This window comes from Pyxicephalus adspersus, chromosome 1 (assembly GCF_032062135.1).
Source record: "Pyxicephalus adspersus chromosome 1, UCB_Pads_2.0, whole genome shotgun sequence".
NCBI lineage: Eukaryota > Metazoa > Chordata > Amphibia > Anura > Pyxicephalidae > Pyxicephalus > Pyxicephalus adspersus.
In genome coordinates, this window is record NC_092858.1 from 60,507,125 (window position 1) to 60,532,970 (window position 25,846).

A 25,846-nucleotide genomic window follows, 5' to 3' on the forward strand; every position below is an offset into this window, starting at 1 on the left:
TCTAACAATAATTTTCCACCAATATAGGACATTTATTTAGGTGAACTGGCTACCTTGCTTCTAGGGACTGTCTCTGCTAAATTACCTTACCTGCATTTGCTATTAACAAAGAAATCTGCAAATCTGTCTACTAAACGTTATGCAGTAAATAATAAATTAATGTTGTAGCAGAACATTCCTAATATTGATGAAGGACCAAATCTTTAGTCTAAAAAAGGCAAATTTAGTACACAGCAACCAGTACAAACCAAGATCACTCTAAAAGGTAATAATGCATCAGACAGAAACTTACTAAGGTGCTACTAGAAACCATTTTATTTAAAACGAACAGTTTCCACCTGATGCAAAACGCTAAAGGCTACATCCATCAAAAAACAGATATTTCATTTTTGGGTTCGTAACAGCTGAAAATTATACATCGGGTACTTAAGTGGAAAAAAAAAAATCAAACTTACGATCTGATCCTACTAATTGTTTAAGATCCACTATCAACTATAAAATGTGACTTCCTGCCTAGAAACAAATGAAAATGATTCCTTGGGTAGGTCCTAACATGACAATATCTGAAGGATTTTGATTTACAGAGATTGAAATGTGTATGGCTAGCTCTGGAACACCAAGATCACAAATTCAGCCCCAGAGTTCATAGATCCTTTTACCAGCAGCTGTCTTTATAGTCGTATCCTATTTATATAGCTGGATTCCTATGCTTTAGCAGGAAGTGAGATGCCTGTAATGAAGGAGACAACAGGTGTCTTCAGTGTGAAGAGCTTTATTCTGATGTGCACAAGACACAGAAAATGCCATTGCTCGACACATCGGCTGGCACCAAAAACTGAAAAACAAGTTTTAGCTGGATGTGGCCTTTAACAAACACCATAACCAAACACTGTTCAAGTGATGGCTAAATAAATAATACTTGTTGTATTTGGGCAGAAACATGCACAAAGCTCTCTGACAGTATAGGCACTGTCAGCATAGAGAAATCCATGGTAAAACGGTTTCTCTTAGCAGCCAGTGTACAGTCCTCTTCCTCTCCGCTACAGCGCAAGACATAAGCAGAGTGCCTCCGGATGAGCCGGTCCTTCTGCACGATGAAGGCATGTTAAAGAGGTAAGGTGAAAATATTACAAAACCTGGACTAATGCAAACTGTACATTCACATTACATATATTTATTAAAATACACAACAGCAAGATTATATCAGCCCCTTGTAAGGATAACCTCGATGTAGATATGTTTATCTACAGACATGTTAAGCTATTACTTTAATGTGCTGTATAAAACATGAATACAAATGTGAGGAAGAACACAATCCATTAATAATGACAAGCAGGGCAGACAAATACACATTATAGAAATGCTGCAGGCAATCCTGCTAAGGTCATTAGGAATACAAATGTTAAAATGGAAAGTATGATGAAATGCAATCTTAACAAGCGTAAGTACACATGAGTATAGCTGCAAGTGACAATATAGACTTGGATATTACCAGAAAGGCACACTTAGGATTTTTAGATATACCTTATCTAAGGAACTGCTCTTGTCACCATTTCTTTCTGGAAGACTGTTCCCTGAATCGGTGCTGATGAGAGACCCTCGAGAGTCGGCATTCCTCACGCTGTTTATGTTGGGAGTAGATGAGGTATGCGGGGAAGCTGCAAAAGACAATTAAAATGACTGTATATGCTTCATGAGTCACATATCTGCTCAGGCATTTTAAACAGGACGCAAATTAAAACAGACATAATTAAGAGTGGCTGTTTATTTCTCAACTGCTCCTGCATGACATTTTCCAATTATATAAGAAGAGACAGGATAACTCTAGTAGGGAACAGATTTTTGATTTCTTAATGCTGCAGTGAGTGAGCCAGTATCACCAATAGATGGGTTCCACTGGCAAATACTGGGGCATCATTCAAAATTAGTCAAAGTGTAGCGGGCCCAACTTACCCAATGTTTGCTGTATGGAACTTTAATGTGAAATATCAAAAAGGGTAACTCAATTAGGATTTGACTAATGACAATTCTTTTGAAAAGGTAATGGTTCAAACTCACACAACAGTAGAAATGTCACAGTACTTTTTTTTTTTTTTACAGTACACACTACTTTTTTTTTATTATTAGGCACACTCTAAGGTCTGGGGAATGATTGGTGACTGGAAATTAGTAATTCAATTGGCTCCTAACATGCAGCTTTTTATGGAATGGTCACATGACTTCTAACAGAACAGACCTAACTCATGTGCTCTCATGAAATTATACAGGTTGATATTACTAAAAGGAAAAAAGAATGGTTTGGCAGCATTAATAAATATTGACACATTACATTACTTACCTGTGCCAGAAATAACACCAAAAAGATCTTTATGAAGACTGTTATCCAGGGTATTGCCTGGCTTCTGAGGAGTCACCAATGGATTTCCAGCAGCTACATTAATTAATTCATCCTTTGCATTCTTAAAATTGGTAAAAGAAAACAAGTTTTAGATATCAGTGTAAAATGTGTTCACATACTAAATGTAAATATCAGACCAAGCTTTAACACTTACATTATTAATAGCAGAGAATGGTGATGTGTCCTTCACATTAACCCGCTGTACATTTTCGATCAAAAGCCCAAACAAAGGAAGATATAGCGTGGCTATCCTTGCTTGCTGACTCTAGAATAAGAAAAAACAATGTATACCACAGATAGGTTTATTGAACAACTCTAACACACACCTTTGTCAACATGGCTGATTTGCAAGTAATAATGCAATAAAGCCCAACTCTGGGTATGATAGTTTAAATTGAAGATTCTTAACCTAAGGCTACATACACACTTGCAATGCTTCTAGTCCGATAATCGGCTCAGGGCAGATATTGGACAAGAATCTGGCGTGTGTACAGCGCCTGTCGTCCATCATCCGAACGACCGTCCTGGCGGATCCTTGGACGACGACCAGTCGTAATAGAAGCGAAGGGGGAGAGCGCGCAGCGGGGTGCCGCTCCATCGTTCCCCCCCTCCTCTCTCCATAGAGGAGAACAGTGCTGTATGTACAGCACTCATTCATGCATTGTGCAGTCCTTAGTCGTTGTGAAAAATCCTTTCCAACGAGAAATATTGCACGTATGTACCCAGCCTTGGAGTTTTAGTGGTATGCAGCTAGCTGCAAATATATGCATTTTGTGAATAGCCAAAGGAAATGGTGTGTGTGTGAACTGCTTTGAATACTGGACCCGATCCATTCCAGGTTTGCTGGATCACCCAGCTTCACAGATGAATGTGTATCCTCTACAGCCTTGGAAAGCTTTAATAAATCAGGCCCACTGTCTGAGTTAGTATCTAATACACATGTAGCAGGACTGAGATTTCACTTTCAAAACAGACCGATGCTGAAGTTAGGACATCCTTAGCAATTAATTTAAATTAAAATATTGTGTTTCAGGACACAGTTTGCCTTGTGAAAAGGATTTTCTCTCAACTAAAGCTGAAACTTTCTTGAAAACAATCATCCTAACAGTACACATTCAAAGTAGAACACTAAACACACTAAAAATGTATAAGAAAATTATGCAGATCATGAATTTTTATATCAATTATGACTATAAATATCTAAAAATGTAGTAACTTCTGTAAAATATTTGATCAATAAGTATGTAATATGTGCTGAATGCACAGATGTCCTAATTTAAATTATACCATTAATATAATTTGTTAAAATACAATGAGGGACTGTTTCAATCCCTAAAATTCTGCAGTCTAAGTAAATAGTTTTCACCAATAGTTTGATATCTGCCTATTGTAAAGGCTTGATAGGTCTTCTACCAGATTTTACATTACAGTGGAAATAAGATCCTGCATTTCATTTACTCATTGTGATCATTTGAGACCAAAAGCAAAAATTTAAGAAAATACAAATGCAACCAACATTACAACACAAACACAACTGATACAGCACTAGAAGTCCTTTTAATATCTGAGACACATATCAGGCAAATAACACTTACTCTGGCTGAATATCGGTCATCAAATGAATGCTTGACCATCAAGCTCTTTAGTACACTAATGGCAATCTGCCGGATGTCTCTGAATTCCAGCAGTGCGTTTCCCACTTCTCTAAGAAGGAGTCCCACTAGAAAATGGTTCTTGCAGAATTCATCTGTCAGAGTGTAATCAAGCTGTAGGTCTGCAGAAGTAAATTAATTTAATAAAGGCAACTAAAAAATTGCATTTCAAATTGCTTGGAACCAATTCAAGAGATTCACAAAGTAAAAGTACAGGATATATGGTCCAACTGCTAACTTATGTGTCAGTAGGACCAAAAAATTTACTTATTCAATGTAGTTTTGTTACTTGTTGGTAAGGGCAAAACTGCAAACTAAAAAATTAAAAATAGAATAGTACCATTGTATGACCTGCACATACCTACAGGATTTTCTAATGACTGCACTGTCAAAAAGTGATCAATAAAAAAATAATGGATAACACTGATCAATTGTTCACTAATGATGAGGTTTATGGATTCTATTACCGAAAAAGATTATTCATATAAAATTTCGACAAAACTCTACCACATATTGATGGGATGTAGTGTAATTAAAATCCATAAAACCTCCTTTTCTAGAGTTTGCTTATCATTTCAAGAATCCACAGGTAACCAGGTAGTTTTGAGGCTTTACACAGAAAAATACACTTCATTAAAACCAAGGTTAATTTAACACATAGGTTGCCAAACATTTACCAAGATTTTTTTTTTTTTTTTAATTGTAATTAACAGTATAGTTTTAATGTATCCGAGGGCTAAAATGAAGAACAATACACAGGGAGCTTAGGTTCAGATTACACATTTTAACATATTTCCTTAAAAAACACAAAAATAGGGTTAGTTTATAAACCAATGATTTCAAAACTCATGAAGATCATCAAAGATCTGGTTGAGAACCAAGGAAGCTGTGGTAGCATTATGCAGAACGAAGTGCCCTTTCCCAGGTCAAGCCAAACCGCGACAGATGTGGATGAATAAAAGATTATGGTTTGATCACCCACCAAGACCTGCAATCTGGCCGGGTATAACAAGTAGGCAAGCCTAGTTCCGAAAGCCTGTGCTCAATGTCCAAAGATTTTGAATGCAACTTTTGTACTTTATAAGGGTCTGGGGATTGCATTTTTGAACCATTTACTGCATATCAGGTAGATATTTCATTTTGCCCTGAATAGTTACGCAGTTCTGTGATTTAGGAGCTGTATCAAGAAGTGGAGAGTTTCCAGGAGGTCACATGTCTACAGAGGGCCCTCAAGAGAAACCAAGCAGTAACATTGAGGGGATAAGTTGCCAGAAAAGCTGTGTTCATCGTCTGTGCCAGAAGCATGAGCAAAGTGCTCCAACTGCACCGCCACCTTTTTAGTTCTGTACTTTGAGGAGCACATGGCAAGGGAGCCACTGTTATCTTTTTCCTGTTGGAGAGTCTCCTTTGTAATATTGCTTTGTTGGCATTCAACAACCAGTGAAAGAAATAGTTTAGACGAAAAATACCTAAATATAACTTTTCAAATTCAATTTTCAATTAAATTATCAACATTACCTTGATATCTTTGGATTCTGCCTTTTCCAAATGGCATTGGCAAATTCAAAGGGATGTAGTGCTCATGATTACAGACAACTCTCAAGAATTCAAACTTGTATTCAAACAGTGTCTGAAAATCAACAGCAGTAGTTAGTGATTACAGTTATTTCAAAATGCATTTTTAACATTGAAAATGATTGTGTTTATCCTAATAATAATTAAAAATCTCACCTTTGAATCTCCAGGTGCAAAAAAGCTCATGTAATTATTAATCTGCTTAAATACAAAACCTCTGTCCATAAGAGTGAAGCACCTCTGTAAAACAATGTAAGAAAAGCAATTAATATCACAAAAATATGAATGAATTGGAAAATGTTGGTAATATAAGTACTGATGAAAATAGGTACACAAGCACTATATACCACCTACTACTAACACTTTTAAAACATTCTACTAACCTTAATGAAAAATGCAAGGCTCTGGTTTGCATTCCTGGAAGCCTCTGGATTGTCCTTGTATTTCTGCGTGATGTGCGGCATAAGCATATTAACTAAGGTTTCAATCGTGTGATGGAAAGAGGCTGGGAATCTTTGGTTACGTAGTAACTAGAAAAAGTAAAAATTAAAGTATGATTTTCAATGCAAGATCAGAAAAATGGTAAGCAAACTACTTCCCACATTTATATAACATCTAAGGTTGATAAGACTGGAGATTGTGTGACTTAATTTATTGTTCTTTTGGACTAGATTCCTGTCTGGTTACTCCTGTACTACAGACAGTTTTACTTGAAGACATATTTGTGTATGTGTTTCAATCTTACAATACTTGCCAATGGAAAGCAAACAATTCGAAACAAAACGTTTCAGCAGACCATTTATAGGCATATTTCATGGCACCATGCCCCTAAGGCACTATGCATCGCGCATTGCATTATGGCTATAGTTGTGTAATTAGAATGCCTAGCAAAAATATGTGCATGCTGTACTTTTAAAAGCACAGAGCACAAGACTATGTGGCAACAGTGTGGCAAGGTGAGTTTGGTGTGCCATTAGGAATAAATGGCAACCCAGAACACCAATCTTCTTTGTTGCTGTACTACATTGACACATGAGTTTTGGTATTAAAAAAAAACAGTGGTGGGAACAGTCCCTTAAAAATGTAAATGTCTTTTTAATGCAAAAGCCCATATTTTATTAGTGGTTTTGTGCATTCATGTGGTTATTTTTGAGCTTTCAAATAACTGGCATTCTCCTTTCCACAGAGATCTAGTATACTTATTACAGGAGTCAAAAAAAAAAAACAAATTCCTTCAGCTTTAGAGCAAATTTATTATCTAATTTTATTTCCCGCACTTTTAGAATGTTACAATACAGCAAGGCACAATTCTCCTATTTTGCCTTCAGTGCAACTGAATTACATTGCATTCTGTATTACAGGACAACACACAAAGGGCTCTAAAAGAAAGGGAATTAAACATTCCCTTAAGGGAATCATCCAGGTCCATGCGATTTAATGACATTAACTGATTCCCACGAGGGAATGTTTAAGAGAATGTCAGATTCCCTGGTTTATAACTAGAGCCCAAAGTAAGGTAAAGAACAAACATAAGTACAATAAACAAATTGATGCCTAAAATAAAGTTAATGCTGTGGAATTATACAATTTGCTACAAATACAGTAAGACATATCTACTAGCACCAAACCTGTTTATATTCCACTCCACAATCAAAGTGACCTTTTCTGCTAGGAAAAGCTTTCAGGATATTTAAATGAGATGAGAGGATAACATTCATTTATGGAAACAGAAATTTGCAGGGTAGTATTTTGTGGCAAATTGAACCATGTAATTTTCATCTTATTTGTGGCATTTTAGGTTTTATAAAAGCTTACCACCCACATCCCTGAGGAACCCACTTGAGTTTAACCCTGTCCACCCTCCCATTTCAAACAGTACAAAAACATACTGTAACTGAAACATTAACTGAAAAGCTCATCTATTGCCTAAATATTTCATTCTAGTTCACACCTGTATATCAACACAGATATGTAAATTGCAAAAATATAAAATATAAATAAAGTTATTTTAGGTTACAGATTTTCTGCTCTGAGCACATACATTCTATATGAATACATTTACTCTATATAAGGTCTTCCAAACTGAACAAACACATAGCAAAATATATAGTTGAACTGCATACATAACCATTTTTTCAGCCATATGCTTGTAAGAAATGTTAATGGTCTTGAAAAAGAAAAAGCGGCGCATCATTGAAGTGACCACTTTATACTGCTTTCTGCTTATTCACTGTAAGCGCATAACTGCAGTACAGCCCGACTTATTCTTAATGCTGTTCTCCTCTCTTCTTCACTCACTGGTGCTTCTATACAGAGGATTATAGAAAACTACTTGAGAAACACAAATGAAGGATTTTTAACTAACTACATCTAAAGCTGATCTCCAGCCTTACCCTAAGTTTTACACAGATGTACAGGTTCTTCTACTATATTTAAAATGCTTATTTCACCACACATCTTTCTATGCATTAGAAACTACCACAAAAACAAATAGTTTCCTCCCCAAACTTATTGCCCCTAGCCAGTCCCTTTCGGTCAATGGATTTCAGCTATTTTAATCATGGAGGCTAAGAATCCTATTTTAAGCATTACCCAGGGAGGTCTCATCTTTTAGAAATGTGCATACACCTTCATCCTGTCTGAAGTTTGGCTTTAGATACACAAAAATGTCATTTAAGAGATTTAAAAACTAAGAAAAAATCTTATATTCAAATACATAGGAATAAGAAATAATACATACTTTAATTTTTGAATTCTCAACAAGGTGTTGGGCCATTGATTTTATTAGGACTTCAAAGAAAAACCACGAGTACTGTGAACAAAGTAATAGCAAATTAGTGAACACAATCTATAGACATCAAGTCAAAATAGATAAAAGGATCCTTTAGTAAAATAAAGCAAACAGTAATCTGATAAAGATACCAATGAAATTCATGGTCATCTTAAAAAGTAACCATTAGCATTTAATGTACCTTGAGGAGCTTGTTACAGGTAAGAAAGTCAGCAGAAGGCTTGAGGATCATAGTCATGGATTTGGCCAGCTCTTCATGTACAGTCTTGTATTCGGATGTAACATATGGCTCTGCCTTGTAGACATACTAGAACAATGATAAAATTCATTAACAAGAGATTTACTATTACACAATAAAAAGCTATTACAAAGAATCAGACTTTATTTTCTGCACTTCTTGAGGTAACAGGTAGTAGATGGACACATTCAATGGGACTTTTGAATAAACTCAATTAATGTGAATAACTGCTACTAACTTTACAATGACCTGCATAAATTAGCATATTCTTGCTGTACACTTGGCTGAAGTAGAGATGTCTAAAATGTTTGAATACCTAGGGAAGAAATGCTTCCACAAACAGGAAATGTCAGAGACCAATATAAAAATATAAGACACTTCCAAATAACTGGTATCTAATAACTGGTATTTAATCTAGCTCAGGAGAAGTCTCCTATGCGACGATATATGCACTGAGCATTCTCAGAAGCAGTGCACTGGGCAAGGCATGTTTTTTTTGCTTTTAGAAATTTCACGTAACAATTAAGCAGCATTTTACTTCAGGCCAAGTGGAAAGCTTCCCTACCATGAGGTCAGTCCTGATTTGCTTCTGAAGACCTAAGACTTAACAGGGCACAAGAATTAACTTTAATAGTGTATCATATGTACTGCCTTTTAAGAGTGTAACAAACAAAAAATTTACCAACAAACTACCAACAAATAAAAATTGTTACATAATTACCTTTACATATGACCTCAGGTAGCTCTCCAGTCCTTCTTCATGGCACTGTGAAACCACATGGATAATGACCCTGCAACACCATGAATTAAAGTATTAAACTCGTAAAAATGAATCAATGTAAAAATGAACGTGGCACTCCCCAGTGCACAGGTATAAAAATCAAAAGAACCACCACTACTGACTAAAGTGCAGTTACTATCAGCAGATCTTTGAAAAATAACTGCAGAATAGTAATAAACAAATGTTTCTTTAATAAATAGGTACTTTTTGGTATAATGTCCTGCAAACAAGGATTTCCCATGTTCAAATTTTACAAACAAAACACCCTGCACAGTAATGGCAACAAATAATTAAGGAACCAAAGCAATGCATAAAATATTTGAGCCAAAAAGAGATATTTATCGGCTTAAATAAGCAGAAAAAGGAAATGCATGTACTAATCAAATTATCAATCACATCTCTATTGCAGAAATCTGGTGTCTGAATACAGACTGTATTTGAATGTATTTGAAACACTATCACTGCAGCTCAAGCCTGGGATGTTCAAGACCAATCCATGCATTTATCATCACCTAGCAATCATGCCAAAAGCAATATCTTTATACAGGGCTGCCCTCATTCTGTACAGAAAGTAGAAGTACAGAAAACCACATGCAAGTGAAGGGCATTTGCAGCCTGATAAAGTAGCACTGTGTTAAAGAGCACAGCTGATTTAATACTTAATAAATAAGTATTACCGTGTTACATTGACAGCTACTTCTTCCTGAGTAGCTCTAGTAAGCACTCTAAACATCTGGTTAAGGATAGTTGGTAGAAAGGCAATCATGACATGTCCTTCCATTGCATGGAGACTCTGAAAAAAAAAAAAAAGTGTGATACTTCAATGTGTTTACATGAAAAAGCTGAATTATTCCTGCCTATAAATTGTATTTTTAAGAAAACAACTAAACAATACAATTATTGTGAACTGTCAGTAATAAGATATATTTCACTCACCTATTTATGAGAAAAAAATACGTAAAACAGTGTAGTATCTACTAGAAAGACTTATGAAGTTTGTACTAAAGTCAAGAAAATTTTATTTAACTCAGAATTGACTGGCGATATGGCTAGACCAAACACAATATGAGGCACTTTTTTTTTTTCTTTTTTAAGAATTAAGGACAGAAACAATGAGGACAAAGCTTGAAGCAACCAGTTAGGTTTTGACTTGCCTACGAAAATATAAAATGAATGTACTTTCACTTTTGAAATGTCAACCCCTATGTGTATAAGAGAAGGGTTTCTGTAGAAACGTTTGGTTATCCATTGCACTCTACATGCTCATTGTGTTTACATAATGTCAGTGACTCACATTTGCAGCACTAATACTTGGCTGAACGTAATTGCTTAAGAAAACTGGAATTTTACCACTTTTGTAGAACAGATAAAAGAATAAAAAGGGGAAGGATTTTTGTGTACTGAATAGTTTCTTTACATTTCAGGCTTAAAGTAAAACCATGTGATTTGAGCGCTAGTAAAGCTGATCAGCAAGCACACTGTGCATTGTGGAAGCCCACCTAATGAAGCCAAAAATATCTACAAAAACAAAAACAAAGTGTTTAGATATGTTATCCTAGACATCCGTTTTGTAGCATGTGCAAGTAACTGAGGCAATTCTGGTTTCTCTAATCAAGCAGGTTGAGGTTTTTCTTTAGTTATCACAAATGTGGACACTACAGTAAATATCAGAAAATCCTGCATACACCAATCAAACTTTATTTTTTATATTTTAAATGAAGCAGGGGAGGATTACAAGCTCTAAGATTTTTATTGATGTGTATGTCTCTGTTGGGGCATCTACTTTTTGGTTACAAATCTTTTTCTTTCTTCCTTTCTGTTATCACTGGGCATGTTGGATGCTTTGCTGCAATGCAACTAGATTTGATATAAGGAGTCACAAACTAAAATCAAGCATGGATGCATTGTAAGATTTATACAGATATACAGATTGCAAAGGAGCTCTGAGTAATGATTAGTTTATAAACATAGAGCTGTACATACATTACTGGCCCAAACTGACTGGTCAAATGTCACAAACCTTAAAGGTGCCCTACACCCAATCTTTTTGCCTGCCCTGACAATCTGCTTTCCCTGCAAAATGCTGGAAAATTTTAAAAAATAATGGATAATGATTACACAGACATAATGAAAATACTGAATAAAAACACAAGCCTCTTGCGTCACTGCACACATAAGCTAACCACTTTGAATCTATCCTTATGTACCATATGTATTATAAATACCTTTAAATATTTTACAAGTTCACTTCCTAAGGCCTGTGCTCCAGATTCTGTTTTCTGGCAATACTGAAAGAAGTTGTGCAAATGTTGGTCCTAAAAAAAAACAAAAAAAAAATAAGTTAGTTGGTCCTCACACAACATGGAGCTAACCTTAAAGGAACATATAACTTTGATTGATAAATCAATACAATTAATTTTTATGTGTTCACATATCAACACAACGTTCACATAAAGTTTGCACATTTACAGATATCCAGGAGAAAAATAATAGGAAAAATAGGCCTTGGCTATTGTGTTGCTCCATGGCAAAGGCCATGTTTGCCATGGGAGCCCACTTAATGAAACCAAACACCATGTTTTTCACTACATGTTTACTTTAAGCAAATTACTTTATGATTTTGAATCCCAAAATCTTATTCAATCTTTTCAATATTTAAAGCTGCTTATAGGCAATAGGAAGTCGTTTGAAGTTACACAGAAGAGCCAAAACATTTCCTTTATTCTGACTATAGACTATACTGCTGATGTCCAACTTGTGACCCATTGCTACCGCTTTTGGATCCCAGCAGGATCCCAAAGGGACTAGCAGTAATCCTCCAGTCTTTCACAGTATTCTGCAACATGTTTTAGGCCTCCAGTTCAGTCTGTGTTCACCATTTCCTTTAGGATATATTGAAGAGTTCTCTTAGCATTAAATATACAGATCAAAATGTGTAGTTCCTTGGTGATATCAGGGGCTGCAGATGAGGACCCTATGCTTGGTAACCCATCCATTGTCAAATGATTGCATATAACTTTAAGCTGAATAGTTTAAACCATAACTAATAGATCATGTAAGCATACCCTAACAAATGTTTAAAAAGAACAACCTATAACAACGTTTGATATATCATTACCTACCTAATAATCGGAACCAGTTGTTTAGAACTCAACATGAACCTCATGAATATGAAAAAGGTAGCTTTTCATATAGTAATAACATAGTATAATATTAGTATTGATAATGGTTGCACTGCTTCAAACAGAAATTTACAATATGGTTAAACTACCTGTGCATAAACAGTGGACACGAGATGTGTAGTGATTTTTAGCAATGGCTTGCCTCCGTCCACCCATTTAATTTCCGGACCAGAATGCTGTATAGAAACAAGGCAGAAAAAAGATAAATATATTATATATGTTTTCAAATATTATATATGTTCCATACATACAAAGTGGATAGGCAGGTACACTTTGTTTAAACTCTTAAAAATTACGATCACAAAAAAATTTGCTTTTTTGAGTGACACAAACTAAACAAAACTTGACAACTTGATAGATTACAGAAAATGTAATAGAAACATCTTAAACCAGTTTGAGTACTTGGTATTTTCTACAAACCCACTTGAAAATTATACATTCTATACATGATGAGATATATAAAAAAAATAGCACAAAAATGGTAAAGCTGGAACAGATGTGCTTTGTCCAGAACTACTGTAGAAATTTGGGCCACTGACAAGTTTTTTTTTTCTTATACACTGTATTGTTCTTAAAGTAGTTTTTATATTTCTGGAAATAACAAAAACTGCCAACACAGCAAACCAGTTTAGTATAGGCAAATTTATAATTTACTTATAATTGCCTCAATCACAAATACAGAGATCTGATCGATATGAAAAATTCAGACCCTTGACTGGTCAACTGCTAATTTTCAATAGGTAATAAAAAAAAATCTGCAGTACATACATAAACATGTAAACATGTTTTCTCTATAAATAAATGAATATATATATGTATGTATATATATATATATAATTTATTATATGCCAAGGACATACAGTAGACCCAGCAGTCACTGCCTGAAAAGCTGTCCATACACGTTCCACCTTTATTTCAGGCTGTCCCAATGCACATTTTTTGTTCCTTGTTGCTTGGTAATACAATGGAGGTGGCCACTAAATTTTGTCCTTTAATGGAATAAATCGGCATATTTACTCATAGCAGCGCATAGCTGTAAAAAATGTACAACTTCCATACCTTGCCTATACCAAAATCCTGATAACCCAAATAACCAGCGGGAAGGTTGGCAGAAACTGGGATGTTTTGCTCATTAGTGACCACTCTACCATCCTTTAGCAAAGGCAGCCAGGCATATCCAACTGTGTGCAAAAACAAACATACATTCACATACCGCACTTGGAAATCAGTAGTTCTCATGACCTTAGATTCAGTGACAACAAAACTATCTACAACTATACATTTAGTGAAGAACTGTTTTAAGAAATGCTTCAATTAAACATATGGGGGGGATATTTTATCAGTTGCTATTGGATATTTCAATAGCCCTTGCTTCTTACAAGGGGAAAACTCATAATAAATGAAATACTGTTTTTTAGACAAAGAACTATTTTAGTTGCTGCTCTGGTCCCTGCACACTGCTCCTCTGAGATATGGCCTATATTCTGTGCTGCAAGACAGATCAACCAGTGCATACAAGACACACATTGAGCTTTAAAATCAAAGAACATTATATAAAATTGTTGATTATAAATATTATCTGCATAAATAACAAAAATCTTAATAGCAAAGGTTATATGTTATTGTTGAGGTTAGTTTTAAATGACAGTATTTATTTTTATTAAGTCATATCTATAAAACTTTGTGTAAGCACAAACCTTGGCTTTCAATGACATCCTTTTTCTTTGTGCCTCCCTTGCTAGAAGTGTCACAGCTGACATGGTAAAATGTGAACAACAAATGGTGTTTTTCATTAAGTTGCGTGGGCAGCTCTATTTTAATCTGCAAAAAGATAAAAAAAAAAACATTTTTGTGCTCACAGTCTGCCAGCTTAAACAAAGAGAATCTGTTAAAAACCCAAGAATATAATATATCTCTTTAGATTTTTAATCCTTTAGGAAAAAAGGCAAACTTATATTATACCGATTGTTCACAGAAAAAATCAACAGAAACGCCTAAAATAAAACATAAATATTGTCCTTCTTGCACAGCATAGTGCACAATTAGCTGTGGTAGTATTTCACAAAATCAGAATACCCAAAAAGAGAGGGTATTAAACAAATGCAAGTATGTATATGAAACTCAAACATCAAACCCGATAATACTCAGGAGTTCAAAGTTCATAACTAACAACAAAACTACCGTATTTTCCGGTGTATAAGGCGACTGGGCGTATAAGACGACCCCCCACTCTAACCAATCATTTGGGGGTCGTGGTATATGCCCAGTATTGTACTGTTCCTTCTGCCTGTCAGATCTCACTATTGTGTGAGAACTGAGAGGCAGAAAGAACTGTACACTACTAGTTCTTAGTAATGAATGGGCACGTTCCTTTAATGAATGGGCGTGTTCCAGTGAAGAGCCAAATCCAGGCTCTCCACTGGAGAGCCAAATCCAGGCTTACGTCCTGCTTTTCAGCTTACACGAGTCCTGCTGTGAAGCAACGCGAGCCTGCCCAGGAGGACTCGTGTAAGCTGAAAAGCAGGAAGACAGAAGGAGGCACAGGAGGACTCGCAGGGACGCCAGACCAGAGAGGGGACTAGCGAGGACACCGGGCGCTGCAGGTAAGTACTGGTACCCAGCGTACAAGACGACCCCTGACTTTGTCATAGATTTTTCGGGGTTAAAAAGTCGTCTTGTACGCCGGAAAATACGGTAATTGTATTTCTTACATGCTTTCATTCAACACACATAATTTCAAATAAAATACTCCTTTAGCCAAACAAGCTGGAATTTTTTTTACAATCATAGAGACTCAATAAGTGCTCTTGGCAAATAGTGTACTTTCTAAAGGAAACTCAACTGTGTCAAATCTAAAAGTTCGCCTCAACCCACATGCCAAGCATAATATAACATAACCTACCTCATCATAGAACTCAGGATTCTGTTGATGGTGCAGAACACAGGCCAAGGCATTTTTCACAAAAACAGGCCCACCGGGTCTGCCATATATACACTGTGAGAATAGGGAAAGGTATTCAGATATGTTTATTTACTAAATAAATTAAATTATATTTTTTTCAAGGGTATGATTTCATACTATGTTTATGCCTGACTAAATCCTCAGCTGCTTTACTTGTCAGGCCTAGTTTACACAGATGTTTTCATTAAAAAGTTGTGTTTGAAGGACCAAATGATGGATGAAAATGTATGAAATTTTCAGAAGTGTTTTTGGGTGTTGCAAAGAACACTAACTGCATCTCTGTAACACTAAAACAACATAAAGAATTGTAACACACTCATGCACTTGAAAATGACCACAGATGTCCCACTAAAGGTATAAGGGAATTTTTTCCTTCATTGCATTTTTACCCTGTTATATGCCACCGTACCTGCAATATTATGGCAGGTTTTATTTTTATATTGCCTTCCTTATCATTTCGCTGGTGACATCTTCTCACAGTCTTTTTCTAAGTCTCACGTCTCCTTTTATTAGTCTTTACTGGTCAGCAACCGATGACATAAGGTCCATGCATGAACATGCAAGTTACCTTATCCCTATACCCAGCTATTATTCTCTGCAGTTTGCAGATGACAGGATTGTACACTGAACCATTACAATGTGTTGAATAACAAAAATGAATAGCAGGAACAATAGAGGCAGAGTAGTAAGGTGATACAGGGCTCTTCAGCCACACAACTATGTTTGCTATAATTTTTTATTCATGAATTTTAGATAAGCAGCATCCTGGTCTAGCTCTTAAGTGTTTTCTTCCATAAACTTTAGTTTTTAGTATTTAAAGAGCATGCATGAGGAAGTTTGGATAACTACGTGATTTAAAGTTAGCTGTAGCGTTATCACCCTCCACTTTTCCCTTCCTACTAAACACCACATATTCACCTATATTTTATATATAGCCACTGCCAAAGCACACATAAAAGAACAGGAAACAAACTTAATAAGAAATCTTACATGGATAAAAAATAAGTAAATAAGTAAAACAAACGAGCAAAATAAAAAGACCCACCATTAATGGTTGTGCCTCTTCATCATCTGAATCTTTGAATTCAATTGATATGGCTATGTTTCTGGCCTAAAAGAAAGAAGAATACACTAAAATAGATAAATGAAGCAATAACAGAATAAGGCAACTTCAGTTACTTCAGAAGCAAGATAACATAACAAAGGCAAAATGTATAATAAGGGCCACTTATAGACTGAATATGTAAATATTTTACACTTGCTTAACTAAACAGATTATCTTATACCAAGTTCAAAGCACTATCAAACACAAAAGTTGTGATGGTTGGTTAGGGAAAGTGGATTTGATGGACTTTTCTAAGACAAATAGAGAAATCATAGCACCTTACTAAAATGACAATTATGTGGGAGGCAGCCATTAGGAAACAAACAAGTAACCCTATAATTAACACCCAATTAAAACTGGGGGTTACAGAATGCATTCCAGACTAGTGATAACTAAAAAATAATGTCTGGTGTGATGTATTTACACTACAATGGTGGACCCCACCAGGAAATGGCGTGACCCCACTGGGATAAGATCGATAGCAGGACTCATAGGGAGCATCCACTCATCCAAACTTAGTCAGCTTCGTCAGCTGGTAAATACACTACTGCGTTTTAACACTTAGATGACATTAATCACATGTGGAGTCGTTGCCATGACAAGAGCTGATGTTAGACCCAAATATGGCCCCCTAAGGTACTTAAATGCAGTAATATTTTTGTGTACACACACAAGATTTTCGCTTGATCTTTCACAATCGTTTCCAACGACAAACAGCTTAAAGATGAATACATGAGTGCTGTACATACATCGCCATCCTGCTCTATGGAGAGTGGAGGGGGAAAAATGAGTGAGCGGCACCCTGCTGCACCTGCCTTCACTTCCATTGTGGCCATTCATCGTAGCATCTTAGCACTAGGATGGATCAATGAACTATGTCGGACCGCCTCTGTACACGTCAGATTCTCGTCCGAGCCCTGTGGCACGTATCGGACGAGAATTATCAGATGTGTGTACATAGCCTAACTGCTTGTAAAATGCACAGACACAAAACAAACACAAACACAAAAACAAAATATCACAAGACAAAAAAAAAAACTGTTAAGCATACAAGCTGTGAGTAAAACAAGGTTTCCCGCACCTTTGCAAATGCCTTCTGACCATCATATTTCAAGTGCTTTGGGTAAACATAGAGGTGGTTGTTGTATATGGTGAAAGGTTGTGTGTGTTTGGGAATGCAAGGAACAAATTCTTCCACTTCAAATGTTACAATCTCTGCACCATTTTCAAACTGCTTCATGGGAATGTAGGAGGAGTTCACGTAATCTGCAGAAATAATATAATCAAACACTTTACCATATAGATTTTAGGACCACTGTAATTTTTTTTTATTGAACACTGTCCACTTACTTGGAAAATCAGGAGAAACATTGTCAATGTGGATGTCTAAATTTCCTAAAATAACTGGAAGCTTGGCCATCTTTTCAGGCCTGAAAAAAGATAAACAGAATGTTCTATTACAACAATTTTATTATTACTTATAAATAACATGATGGTAGTCAACAGTAAACATAAAAATGAAAAACAAAACCGGATCCAGTGCTATTTTTGGGTGCACACTGTAGCTGGATGTCAAAGAATGGAAAGGCAAGACGCAAAAAAATAGCAGTCCCAGTTGTTTATGCCATAGATATTCAGTAACCCCAATGATTGTGTGGGCTTTCTAACATCCCACTATATTTTTTTTTTGTATTATGCCCCAGCTGTCCTGTACCTATGTTTTATTTTTTTTTATTCTTCTTACTCTCCAACATTCAAAACCATGCAACAGAACACAGACAAAAACCAATAACAATAGACATACAGAGCATAATAACAGATGATACAGCAGAGCCAGGCATAGCTTCCCCCATAAGAGGACCCAGACAATGAAATATGGAAATGTAAAGCATTAGTTGTATCAAGGGACCTATTCATACACAGTTCTGTCAACAGGGGAGCAGTCAGCTGCCCCCTATTATGGAGCACATAATAAACACCCCTAATGACCCAACAAGACCCACATATAGGGGACAATAAAAAAGAGATGAACAAGGAAGGGGGGGGGGGGGGGGTCAGCTTCCAGATTCCTGGACTTAAAAGTCCCATGTACACACGATTAGGGTAGAATTTTATCCATCACTCAACCATATAGTAAGAAGAGAGCTATCAAAATCTGACGGCAATTAGTACTCGATCCATGGATCCCAAACCTTTCTAAACGTGTGCAATCCATTCTGGCTTCTGGCTACCATGTTTTCATTTACCAGGTACTACATGACTTTACTCTTCACCTGTGCCACTGTGGGAATCCCTGACCACCATGACTTAGCAAGTGTCTGTTTTGCTGCTGTGAACACATATGATATGAGCCGGAACTGGCTGTTGGATATTCTCACAGGATGTAACATTAAAGGGGCCTTGAATGGGTCCTTACGGATACCTCAGCCCAACAGAGTGTATATAATTTGATAGACCCCTGTCCAGAACCTCCTGATTTTAGGGCATTGCCACCAAATATAATACAAAGTGCCTGGCCTCCCACTGGCGCAGAAACAGTCGCCTGTGCAGTCGGAGCGGTATGTTGCCAACCTGGTAGGGACCATGTACCACCTGAGCAAGAGCTTAAAGTGTTTCATGAAACGCTACGTTAGGAGTACCGTGGCGTCCTACACCTGTTGCCGTTGCTCCTCATCCAGCTGACTCCCTATAACGATCTCCAAATGGGAGATATATAGCAAAGGGTGTGTATAATTTGCTAACAGGAATGAGAGGTACACCAAGGAAAGTACGCCTTTACGTACCCTATCTGTCACATACCTGTTCATATTGGGAGATGCCCTGGACATAATGCTTCAGCTGTAAATGTGTGAAGAACTTGCTAGGTTTAGCATCACAATGTTCTCTAATAGAATCAAAGGATTTCACTCCATTAATCATCACCAGATCCATACACCTACTGAAACCATTGACAATCCACCACGCAAAGTGTTTGGGATCCTCATACCCTGGTGGAAAATCTAGGTTGTAAGTGATAATAGCTAGCAGCCTGTGTGGGGACATCAAATTACCCGAATATTTAACTAAATCCCACATTACAAGGGAATGTTTAATTATAGGATCCTTAATATGTTTGCGCCACCTTGGGAGGGTCCACAGTAACGTGTCTATGGCTATCAGGCGCCATCAAAGATGCCTCAAGGTAAACCCACAGAGGCGCCTGCTTGGCAGCATGGTAGGCAGCCAAGGGGGCTAGTTGGGCAGCCAAGTAGTATGCTGGGAACCGCCAAACCCCCATGGGTTTTGAAAAAGTACAAAATTCTTTTAGCCACTCTGGGCCTACTGTTTGAGAAATAGTTGTTGTAAGGACCTAAGCATATACAAAAGGACATTTATGGGCAACACCCTGAATAGGTAGAGTAATTTTGGGAAGGGTGACATCTTAAGAGCAGCTATCCTCCCAAACCAGGAGATCTGGTAGTTTTTCCATGTTTCCAGCATGGTGGTGGTTGACCTTAAGACATTGCCATAATTTGCTGCGAACATTTTCCCATATGAAGCAGTTAGCTGAATACCAAGGTATGAGATTTTACAATCCTCCCATTGATAAGGGAACTTGAATTGAACAAAGGCCTTGAGACTAGAAGACATGGATACATTTAGGGTCTTAGACTTGTCACGGTTAACTGTGAGCCCAGAGGCAACCGCAAAGTTATTTAGAATCTTGGAGAAATTAGGTAGCGAAATCACAGGGCTGCTTCCCCGCAACCTCTAGGCCCCAAATATCGGGGCAGTCATGAATCATAACAGCTAGAGGTTCTATAGCCAGGGCAAAGAGCAGAGGTGACAGTGGGCATCCTTGCCTAGTACCGCGCTGTATAGGAAAATAATCTGAGCAGTAGCCAGCGTACTTCACAAATGCCTTGGGATTAGCGTACAAAGCCCCAACCAAAGTAACAGCATTGCAGACACCCCTTTCTTGTGAGCCTGGTTGACTAGGTGCAAGATGCAGCGAACATTGTCACCGACCTGTCTTTGAGGCATAAAACCCACCTGATCCTTGCCAAATTTGGATAGTATACCAGTATTCAGACGCCTAGCCAAAATGGCAGCCAGCAATTTTACATCTAAATTTAGCAATAAAATAGGCCTGTAGTTCGCCCGAGTGGAGTGATCAGTATTAGGGTTAGGGATCATACAAATGCTCGCTGTAAGAGTGTCATAGCCAACCTATTTACCCCCCCCAAGAGGCAATTGAATAAGTTGGTAGGGCGTAGTACTAGCTGATCACGGAATTGCTGATAATATATAGCCGAGATGCCGTCAGGCCCTGGGTGTTTATTTGGTTTCAGGTTCCGTATAGCTCTGTGTACTTCCTCCTCAGAGATATCTGCCTCAAGAGTTGCTTTCAGCAGCTCCGGCACAGGGGGGAGAGGTAAGGATTCCAAAAATGATTCTTCACACTGACCAGCACACTAATGTACACTGAGTTGTGGATAGAGTAATCATAGCAGGGGTTCCCTGAAGACGTGAAAGTTATTTCAGGGGTTCTCTCCATGTTGAAAAAGCTAGGAAACCATGGTCTAATCACTTGTAGTAGTGCATTAGTGTGATCAACCTAGTGTAATAATTTATACTAAGTTTACAAGTTGCTGTTGGCATGCATTTGATTGAAGGTAGCAAACCAAAAACAATCTTTTGCTGTTAACATGCTTGAAAACCCCTCTGTTCAATGTCAATGCTTTTACATTTGACAACAAGCTTGAAAACCTCTCTGTTCAATGCCAATGCTTTTACATTTGACAACAAGGTCCATGTTTACAAACAAAAAAGTATCTCTGAACCCTGTGTTGACTATATTAGTTGGTAGTTGACTATATTAAGCAGCTATACAAAGGAATGTTTTTATTAGTTTTAAATGCTTTAGAGATCATTCAGAAATTATTGTGGATGCATTTTGGCTGCATTTGACCTGTTGTAGTTTTACATGGACTTGTAGGGTAGTATCAGCTGTTCTGCTGGCAATGGTCCATAAAATTTGTCTATGCCACTTGAAACATTCCATTTCAGCCCATGATTCAAAGTAGGTCAGCAATGACGGGCTCCATGTTGCCCATAAAGTGACATATACAACATATATCATATATCAAAAATGTATAAAAATAAAAGGGCAGCCTACTTACTTTTTAAAGTCAACAAGCCATTTCAACATATCTTCGTTTGAAAGTTTGTTGCTATCCTGACGGTAAATAGCAGAAAATCTTGCAGATTTGTCAAGTGTTCCTAAACAATCTTTGAATAATGGTCTGGGGGAAAAAAAACAACAGTATCAACTGATTTATCTTTTGGTATTGAGTGACAAGTAAACTAAACTATAAATAAATGCTGAACATAGTTCATTCTACTCCACAGGATAATTAAAGACAAGAATTACTGGCAAACATAATTCCTAAAAGAACACAATTGAAACTGGTCACAACCTTAAAAAAAACATTGCAGTTTCAGAAATGTAAACTAATTCCCCAACCAAAAATAGGATTAAAAATACCCTCAACTCCCACTTAAGAAATCAAAAAGCTGCAGACAGCAGCTGCAAAAATGACAGAACACCTAATGTCTGGCATTTCTGAAAGGCAAAGTTTCTGCATTAACTGACATTACTAAAGCGGCCTGTCTTTTTCTGCCTGCTGCACATGTATTCTAGATAGTGAGGCAGCCAATTACAGTAACAGGCAAGTTTTAATGTGATGGGATGGAATGGTCAAGTTATGACACTACCCCATACGTATCCAAGCTATGGCTTTTTGAACAGCCTGGGAAATTGGACTGAAATCTATGTAAGGTATAGAAATGTTTAGGTGCCGGCCTGCTCTTTAATCCTTGTCAGCAGCTTTTTGCTTTTCTGATGTGTCAAAGCCTCTTTAATCACAATTAAACCCGATATTGAAAATGGCTTACCTTGCTGCCCAGGCAAAAGGCATCTTGTACTGTCCAAGTCTGCTACATGCTTGTTTGGCATTCTTTAAAACCTTCTGAGCAACCTGGTAAATTATTACAAAAGCACAAAAACATAACATTGATTCAAGTTAAAAAAAAGTATTTTAAAAAAAGAACATCTGAGGATAGGCAGCAATGGTGGTCAAGCAGCTTGTTCTTCTAGAGACACACTGCCTGCTGGGATAAAATCACACCTTTCCCTGGGAACCAAAGGCTTGTGAATTTAAAGAGAGAAGCTACAAAAACAGGCTTCAAGCTGGAGAAAGTCCAAAACAGAATATAAAAAAATAAATATTGAAAGGAAAATGTGGCTACACTGCCAGCAGATAGTATGGAGGTTGGAACAGTAAGCTGTACAAATACATAAGCCAAGCCCTAATGAACTAAGGTTGGGCAGACAAATAAAATATAAAATTTGTGTTCATCGAACATGAAAAAAGAACTCCATAACTGAAGTTCCAAAGAGTGAAGAATAATATGAAATAATCAATTTATAAATGTCTACCCTTTCTATGAAGCCACATGAAAAACTACACAATATTCAGTTCTTTCAGCAATTGGCCTATCTTTCTTGTATGTTAAGGACTGACTTTATTCAGATGACAATATGTTGATGCTGACATACCACCACAAGACTTTGATTGAAAAGAAATAATATGGTTTACTCCATAGTCATCTTTTGTTATACTAGGCAGAGAAGAATACAAACTGCACTAACTTTCATGTAAAAGTCTAGGCCACAATGACACCTAAAGTGTGGGTTGAAGTGACAACTTTTCTTTTTCCTGGGAGGTGAAAGATTAGGGCTCAGGTATACTCCTTTCTCAATGCTACCAATCCCTGGTTGATATTTTAGCCTAAGTTATGCTTTTAATAGTATTTGTCAGAAAGTGTATACATAAGTTATTTATATATCAATAATTATTATAACCACTGAAATTTTAATCAAACTTCAGGTAAAAGTTTGGAGAAAAAGAATCAAGCACTGAAACATTTAGGTCAAGTGCCTTACCTAAACTTTTCCTGGAGATCAATTCAGGGAGGTTAAAAATAAACCATTAACAGTGGACATACCACAGGCATTAAACAAAAAAAAAATACAGAAAGGCTTTTCTTATAAATTCTTAATCATTATAAATAAATGATCAAAAAACATGTAGAGGAAAATACACAGACTGGTTTTACTAAGCAGAATTTGTCCTTCAAGCAGTCTCCTTGAAGAGACAAAAAAACTGCTGTCTGATCCAGAGCATCAAGAAATTTGCTGGCATAGAAATATAACTTAGGAAAGTGCGAACAGGAACTAAGCAGCCAGTGATTAATATAGTGTCTTTTGCATATTGTCACCTAATGATGCCTGTGGATTTGAATGGTAGAATCTAGATAAGCAATGGTCAATCAATGGTAACAGAATGCCGAAACTCTGAACTACGAGGCATATATTGGGAAAAATATTAGTAAGGATGATTTACCTTTGCAGAATCAGAGCTCTTCATGTAGGGTTCTGCACAATGTGCAATGCTACCTTGGAGAACCTTTTCTATTCTGGCCAAAAGGAAGATGTCCGGGTGTGGACATGTGACAGAGAAAATTCCCTAAGGAACAATTACAAAGATGTAATACTGGCCATATTATTCTAATACATACATTTTATTATTAAACAATATTCATATAACGCCAATATAATATGCAGTGCTGTACAAAGGAGTTGCAAATAACAGACAGATACAAAGACACAGGAGGAGAGGAATCTGCCCAAAACAGGTTACCTCATTAGCAACCAACAATGTTATACAATGTTATATATATTTCTATCTTCAAAATATTGATATACCCCCCCTTCTCTCTAAATTTCTGAAATCATCTATTTCAGTATGTGCAAGAAACAAAGGTGAAAAAGACACTTTTACCCAAACTCATTTATAGAATAGCTCTAGGTTCAGTGTTTCTCAAGCAGGGTTTGGTGGAAAATTAGGCTTTCACCAGAGGGAAATTAGTTCCTTAAGCAATGAGCAGTTTTTGCCTCCCAGGTCATTTTAACATCAATGATCTTTTTTGCTGTCTGTAAGGATGATTTTCTTCTGACTGACCACCACACTAATGTACTGTGAGCTGTGAATATAGTAATTATAGCAGGGGTTCCCTAGGACCTAAAAGTTATTTAGGGGTTCCCCCATGTTAAAATGCTTGAACCTTCCTCAACTAAATATCTTAGAAATGTGCAATTTAGGTAAAACAATAAATAAACATAAAACTACAACTTTAATGCCCAATTTGTCAGCTGATGCAAGAGCAGTTACTTGACCTGGTCTTCCTCAGTATAACTTGTCCATCAAGCACTTTACAGGGTAATAGTTATAAGCTCTGCTCAGCACAGATCTTAAGATTATTCAATTATTTAAACTCTTCCTCTTCTGCATTTCCTTACATGTTATAAATACATTTCCAGTTTGAATTATTTAGAAACACTTTTCAGTAAAATATATATTGAGCACTTAAAACAGATATTCAGGACACTTAGGTATACCTGTTTGGGATACTGCAGCATTGATTCCTGTACACATCCTGCAATCCTGCGCCCAAAGTCTCCTCCACCATTTAAAAGATGTTGAGGAAGGGGGATCATTTGCCTCACAGAGGAATGATTCAAGTCTACATGAAAGTCAGCTGATATCTTCTTATTGGCTTTAATGTCAAACAGGGATAGTGTAACAAAAAATGGTTCAACCTGGACATGAAAAAAGCACAAGTGGAAATCACATTAAAATTTAATACAGAAGTCTGCTGAACCTGTACAAGCACTAGCCTAATTCAATGAATAATGAGTGTAAAACAGGGGTAATGTTGTAACCATGTGGTGCGCAGAATGTTCAGTCTTTCCAAAGTCCCTGAAATTATGCCTTTTTTAAATCTAAAGCATCCAGATTTAGGCTGCCATTCCCTTTTGTCAGCTGTGGTGCATTGCAGTACAACACTTGTCATAACGCTAAATATACGTTGGCGTGTTACAGTGCCATTTATTTTCCATAGTGCATTAAAGCACAATGCATACACACACATATAACCACAAAACACAGCAATGATCTACTACGGATTGGGGTGTGCTGAATAGAAAAAACACAATGGGCCAGAATGAAGATGTCAATTGGGCCTTATGGATGGGGGGCTAGTGATTTGTTAAAATAT

General features: G+C 36.8%; 1 protein-coding gene across 14 annotated transcripts in view; it reads right to left on the reverse strand.

Annotated features, from left to right (window-relative positions):
* The window catches only part of DOCK9 (dedicator of cytokinesis 9), a 132,742-nt gene that overhangs the window by 27,771 nt on the left and 79,125 nt on the right, over nucleotides 1-25,846 (reverse strand). For all 14 annotated transcript variants that reach the window (XM_072411472.1, XM_072411481.1, XM_072411447.1 and 11 more), the window contains exons 12-34: nucleotides 25,188-25,388; nucleotides 24,133-24,255; nucleotides 22,622-22,704; nucleotides 21,847-21,969; nucleotides 18,035-18,114; nucleotides 17,766-17,950; nucleotides 16,625-16,690; nucleotides 15,520-15,612; nucleotides 14,315-14,438; nucleotides 13,677-13,798; nucleotides 12,707-12,793; nucleotides 11,661-11,750; nucleotides 10,113-10,228; nucleotides 9,376-9,445; nucleotides 8,598-8,723; nucleotides 8,366-8,437; nucleotides 6,009-6,155; nucleotides 5,782-5,865; nucleotides 5,569-5,680; nucleotides 3,994-4,172; nucleotides 2,553-2,663; nucleotides 2,339-2,459; nucleotides 1,525-1,658 (exon numbers count right to left, since the gene is read on the reverse strand). In XM_072411472.1, the coding sequence (XP_072267573.1) occupies nucleotides 1,525-1,658; nucleotides 2,339-2,459; nucleotides 2,553-2,663; nucleotides 3,994-4,172; nucleotides 5,569-5,680; nucleotides 5,782-5,865; nucleotides 6,009-6,155; nucleotides 8,366-8,437; nucleotides 8,598-8,723; nucleotides 9,376-9,445; nucleotides 10,113-10,228; nucleotides 11,661-11,750; nucleotides 12,707-12,793; nucleotides 13,677-13,798; nucleotides 14,315-14,438; nucleotides 15,520-15,612; nucleotides 16,625-16,690; nucleotides 17,766-17,950; nucleotides 18,035-18,114; nucleotides 21,847-21,969; nucleotides 22,622-22,704; nucleotides 24,133-24,255; nucleotides 25,188-25,388 (2,649 nt within the window). The remainder of the gene's footprint in view (nucleotides 1-1,524; nucleotides 1,659-2,338; nucleotides 2,460-2,552; nucleotides 2,664-3,993; nucleotides 4,173-5,568; nucleotides 5,681-5,781; nucleotides 5,866-6,008; nucleotides 6,156-8,365; nucleotides 8,438-8,597; nucleotides 8,724-9,375; nucleotides 9,446-10,112; nucleotides 10,229-11,660; nucleotides 11,751-12,706; nucleotides 12,794-13,676; nucleotides 13,799-14,314; nucleotides 14,439-15,519; nucleotides 15,613-16,624; nucleotides 16,691-17,765; nucleotides 17,951-18,034; nucleotides 18,115-21,846; nucleotides 21,970-22,621; nucleotides 22,705-24,132; nucleotides 24,256-25,187; nucleotides 25,389-25,846) is intronic.